The 4,838-nt window shown below is 42.1% G+C and overlaps 1 protein-coding gene across 1 annotated transcript; it reads right to left on the bottom strand.

Moving 5' to 3' along the window:
• Positions 1-1,429: 1,429 nt before the first annotated feature.
• On the bottom strand, positions 1,430-4,569 carry LOC125510109 (MYB-like transcription factor ODO1). The gene is made up of 2 exons (XM_048675199.2): positions 4,119-4,569; positions 1,430-2,166 (listed from the first exon to the last, which is right to left on the bottom strand). Exons 1-2 carry the CDS (start codon positions 4,382-4,384, stop codon positions 1,575-1,577), a joined length of 858 nt encoding a protein of 285 aa, XP_048531156.1. The 5' UTR covers positions 4,385-4,569; the 3' UTR covers positions 1,430-1,574.
• Between the last annotated feature and the right edge of the window lie 269 nt (positions 4,570-4,838).

The following is a 4,838-nucleotide window of genomic DNA, read 5'->3' on the forward strand; positions in this document are numbered from 1 at the left end:
TTGTTTCTTCAATACAAAAGGAAATGGCTAAGGGGTTTTCCTTTCTAGAGTACTTTCTTAGTTATGAATCATCACAGATTAATCACTTGTAAATTAGTCCACATAGATATTTACCTTTTTATGTATTTCCTCTTGACTTGCATGCAAAGGATTTGCCAACTTGAGCGGAATCGACATTGAGCTTTACTTTGGATAGCACGCCCATTAATTTGCTCCATATGTGCATATTGATTGAATGACGTGGGGGACTTTTAAAGCATACATTTCACATTTTTTTGAAAAAAAAACTTCAACAAAAAGCTAAGTAAAGTTTTGGCACTAACCTTATTGAACAACAATCTTCTATGTAGGAGAATTATCATTGTACTGTAAAATTTTGATGTTCTAATTTGGACCTCTAGAGAATGAAATCTCATTGTCATGTGCCCCTCAAGAATCTTTTTGGTTCCTTTACAACCCCTGGTAAGAAGAAACAGATTGAAAAATCCATCGCATCTTTTTTTTTTACATTTCACTTCCAACGATCCATTTAGCTTTTCACTTTTCGTTCTTTGCTCCATTTCTTTTACACCTTTTATTATTTTCCATCCAATGAGTTGCCTCAACTTTCAAACAGAAAAAACACATCATTAAATAGCGAGTGACATCTTTATGACTAATCAACTTCATTTTTCAAACTCTGTTGAGTTGTTGGATTTATAAGCCTACATACTAAATATTTAATACGTTTAAAACATTAAACATAACTATCATGCAAATATTTAACTACCATACAAAGCTTACACCATAACTGCAATGAACTCAACAACTTTGCATTGATAAAATAATTACCAAAAATATTTTTCATTACCACTCAAGTGAAGCACCACATATGCATAGCAAACAATTAGGAATCCATGCTCTTCAAGATGCAATAACTAAACAACGTATACACCATATATCATACTACCACAAAAATAACTACCTATATTAGTTTTGGCCATAAGAATTATCGTCGTTATGGTAGAAATGCACTTCTATTTACTGAGAAATCTACATCCATCAATTTAATATGTGCTGCTACAACTTAGAACCGTAACAAAGTTTAGGTTTCGTTCTCTCATACATGTCTGAATTTGTAACCTAAGCTCACTTTGATCATGTATTTGTAAGGAAAAAAATACATGATCAAAGTGAGAAAAATATGTAGACATATTTATTTCCAACCCAAATATTTAGTATTGGAAGCTTCTAGATACTGGTACAACAACACATATAAATGAATTCTATAATCTCTCTAGTCGAGAGGAAACATAGCTTTTTAATACTCCATCCGATCCAAATTAACTGTCGCACCTCTAGTACAACTTTGTGGATCTGAGTAACACAATTTGATTCACCCCTTGACCTTTGAGGGATAAATATGCAACACATAACACTATTCTACACCTTACCAAAATGCATCAATTCAAGAATTAACTGGATTTAAACGAGCACATATTTTATTAATTGGTGCACTTATCTACACTATGTACGACATGCAACACAAGCTGACATCTTCTTCAGTTGTTTGCAAGCTAGATGTAGCTAAACTACTAGAGGTTTGATCCGCTTGAGCTGTCGACCATGGAGGCATCATCAAGCAAAGTTGAGTCCCCTACCCCAAAATCTTGGTAGTCGAGCAGCCAATCCGTCGTTCCAATGTCCCACGACATGGTGGAGGGAATGCCATTGAACTTGTCAACATCATTTTCGACTGTGAAGTCAAGCCACGGCTCTTCGACGATGCCAATGGCAGGGAGGTCATCCTCCTCTTCCAGCAGCCATTTCACTAGTGGATCCTGATCATGGATGTTGTTGCTACCACCCGTAGTGTTGTCGGTGTTTGTGCCCGATAAGTTCGGTGGGCTAGACTCGCCGCCGACCGATGACGCGTCCCTGTTGATGTGGGTGTCCTGCTGCTGGCATTGTTGCCCATTGTTGGACTTGCATTCTATCGTGATGGTCGAGGATTGTGCGGACGTTGTGGATAGGCTAGCTTGTTGCGGCTGCTTTCGGACTTCGAGGGGCACGTGTGTGATCGGGTCAATTCCCATCTTGATGAGCTTCTTCTTTATGTGTGTGTTCCAATGGTTCTTAATCTCGTTATCTGTCCTTCCTGGTAACTTGGCAGCAATCTTGGACCATCTGCATAGAGCCATTGACAAAATTAAAACCAAATAGTAGTACACATATGGAAAATAGACAAAAGCTTTCAAATAGCGCATTCAAGATTTCATAACTCTTGAGGATTATTAAATAAATTATCTGCATTGACCGCCAAAAATAGTATTTGTCACAGAAAACATTTTAAATTATAATGATTTGTTCTATATTTTTCACTAACATTTCTGTATGAAACTTTGTCCATATCTTCCAAAACATAATCGAATTAGAGAAAAATTAGTACCTTTTAATTCAAGACTATTAGAGCATCATGCAAACATGATGCTTATGTAAGAATTAAAGCCAACGGAGTACGTTCGTCCTTGTCACTGATTCATGGTTTCTTTCTAACGTTGATTACATTTTTACTATGCATGCCTTTTTAACTAGCTACATATATGCATGTCACAACTAGTCAACACTTTCATGAACAACTTGGGGATATGGAAGTACCACGAGATTCAAATATCACTATCCACTACATCGACATCATCTGTTTCTTAAAGCTGAGTAGCCTTTTATCAGTGACAAAATAATAAAAGTGGTTGGTAGAGTGAGAGAGTGGCCTTTAAAAAAGTTCCAAGCGTGAGAGGCAGCTCGACCCCTGAGGGCGATGCTTTCCATTTCTGAATCCAAGGCTTAGGGTTTTCCTCAGCCACACATGGAAAGCTAGTGCTACTACTGGTGGCTGCTGGCTCGATCTAGGTCACTCATCTTGAGAGTGATGGATACAAGAAAAAGAAAAGGTAGTGGTTATTGCTGGAATTTTTTGCTGCTATGCCACTAGGCTCGAGAAGGACAGTCAATATATATACTGACACTTTGTTTTGCGGAAAGGGGATTCCCGCGGCCTCTGCATATACTGATATTCCATGTTTAGGATTCCTAAAGGCTAGAGCTAGACCAACAATGCTAATTTAAAGTTTGGGACATGAATTAGTTGCTTTTATGAGTGTTAGTTAACATTCATACAAACATGGCATGAGCTATGCCTTTGCGTTAAGGATCATTCATCTGTTCCGCCATAGTTCCTTTTCTGTCCTATCTACATCAGTTCGTGTGTACGGTACATCAGTGGTACACGTAGGTCATAAACCTCGTGCGAAGGCAATAGGTCACCAGCATGTCACACTTATTCTTCGATGACATATTTTGCCATGGTTTTACAATTTCCAGTGGTATCTGGAGTATTTATAAATCTTCACAATTACTCCCTCCGTCCTACAATATAAGATTGTTTTTCTTATATTGTGAGACGGAGGGAGTAGATACTCGATTCTATTACTTGCTCAACGGAAATAACATGTTCATCACAAGCAGCAGAGGGGACTACTACTTAAGTCACCACTCCCATATATATCATTTCAGTGGTGGCTAATAATTCCCTGCTTCCTAGTACTGCCTAGGCACGATTGATGTTACATGCATCAATCTCTGTCTAGCATTCCAGCTACGTACTAGCTCCTGTCAAAGACCCGAAAAGGTACATACATACTGCCTTGTAGCTCACACCGCTGATCGATCACTTCGTTTTCAAGCAATTTAAGAATTTTGTGTGTGTGCTCTTGACAGTTGAAGTTGTTTGGACTCAACAGCGATCGACGGAGACTTCACAGTATAACCTATATACATCATGGCGACATGGCTAATGGCTACTCTCTGGCTAGCTCGATCCCAAATATTATTGGTCAGGTCCTTTTCGTGCACATTAACCAGGCACCATATGAATGCATGGATATCGATATCCTACCTTTACTCTAGCGGATTAATCCTGTTCTTACCCTAGCTAGCTAGAGGATAAGCTTCAGACCACCCTATATCGCTCCGTGATCATCGATCCATATATGCATGCGTGCATGCATGTGGAGACTCTCATGCATTTTCCCTTTCTGCATATGTACATGCAAGTACGTGGGATGAGAAAAGATATGTACCTGTTGCCGAGCTTGGCGTGGAGGTCGACGACGAGCCGCTCCTCGTCGTCGGTGAGGAGGCCGCGCTTGAGGTCGGGGCGGAGGTAGTTGGTCCAGCGGAGGCGGCAGCTCTTGCCGCAGCGCAGCAGGCCGGCCAGCTTGGGCACGGCGCGCCAGCAGCAGCGGCCGGCGTTGCCGAGGATGAAGGCCATCAGCTTCCGGTCCTCCTCCGCCGTCCACGGCCCGCGCTTCACCCCCAGCTTGTCGCAGCACGGCTGCCGCCCCATCGTCCCCTATCTCCCGCTGCTGCTGCCGGCGCCGGCTCTTAAAAGGCCGGCCGCGAGCGCGCCACCAACCCCTTCCTCGGCGGTGCGGTGTGATCTGATGGCTTGGGCAGGGGAGGCGGGGTAGCGAAGGCAAAGCATGCAATGCACATCGATCGAACAGTGTGACAAGTGCGTCGGAGCTGCAACCGAAGCGTGTATATATATAGCGCTCCGTCCATAGGCTAGCTATAGATCTCTTTTTAATCTACGGTGATGGTGAGAGGGAGGGAGGAGACAGGCCGAGCCCCACGAGGAGCACTTGGTCGTCCGAGAGACACCACTCTCATACTGTACACCTTGCTGCTTTCGAATCCTGCTTTGTACAAAGGCTGTTACTAGTCTCTCGCAGTTTCTGTTTCCCCAACAGTCAAAAAAAGGCTCTTGCTTTACTCGACCGATCGGCTTGGGTGTTGGT

The sequence above is a fragment of the Triticum urartu genome, chromosome 5A (genome assembly GCF_056163025.1).
Source record: "Triticum urartu cultivar PI428250 chromosome 5A, HENAU_Tu73, whole genome shotgun sequence".
NCBI lineage: Eukaryota > Viridiplantae > Streptophyta > Magnoliopsida > Poales > Poaceae > Triticum > Triticum urartu.

Coding starts and splice junctions, on each gene's coding strand:
- LOC125510109 (XM_048675199.2), bottom strand. CDS start 4,384: ATGGGGCGGCAGCCGTGCTGCGACAAGCTGGGGGTGAAGCGCGGGCCG. Junction 2,167..4,118: donor CACGCCAAGCTCGGCAACAG/GTACATATCTTT, acceptor GGCTCTATGCAG/ATGGTCCAAGATTGCTGCCA.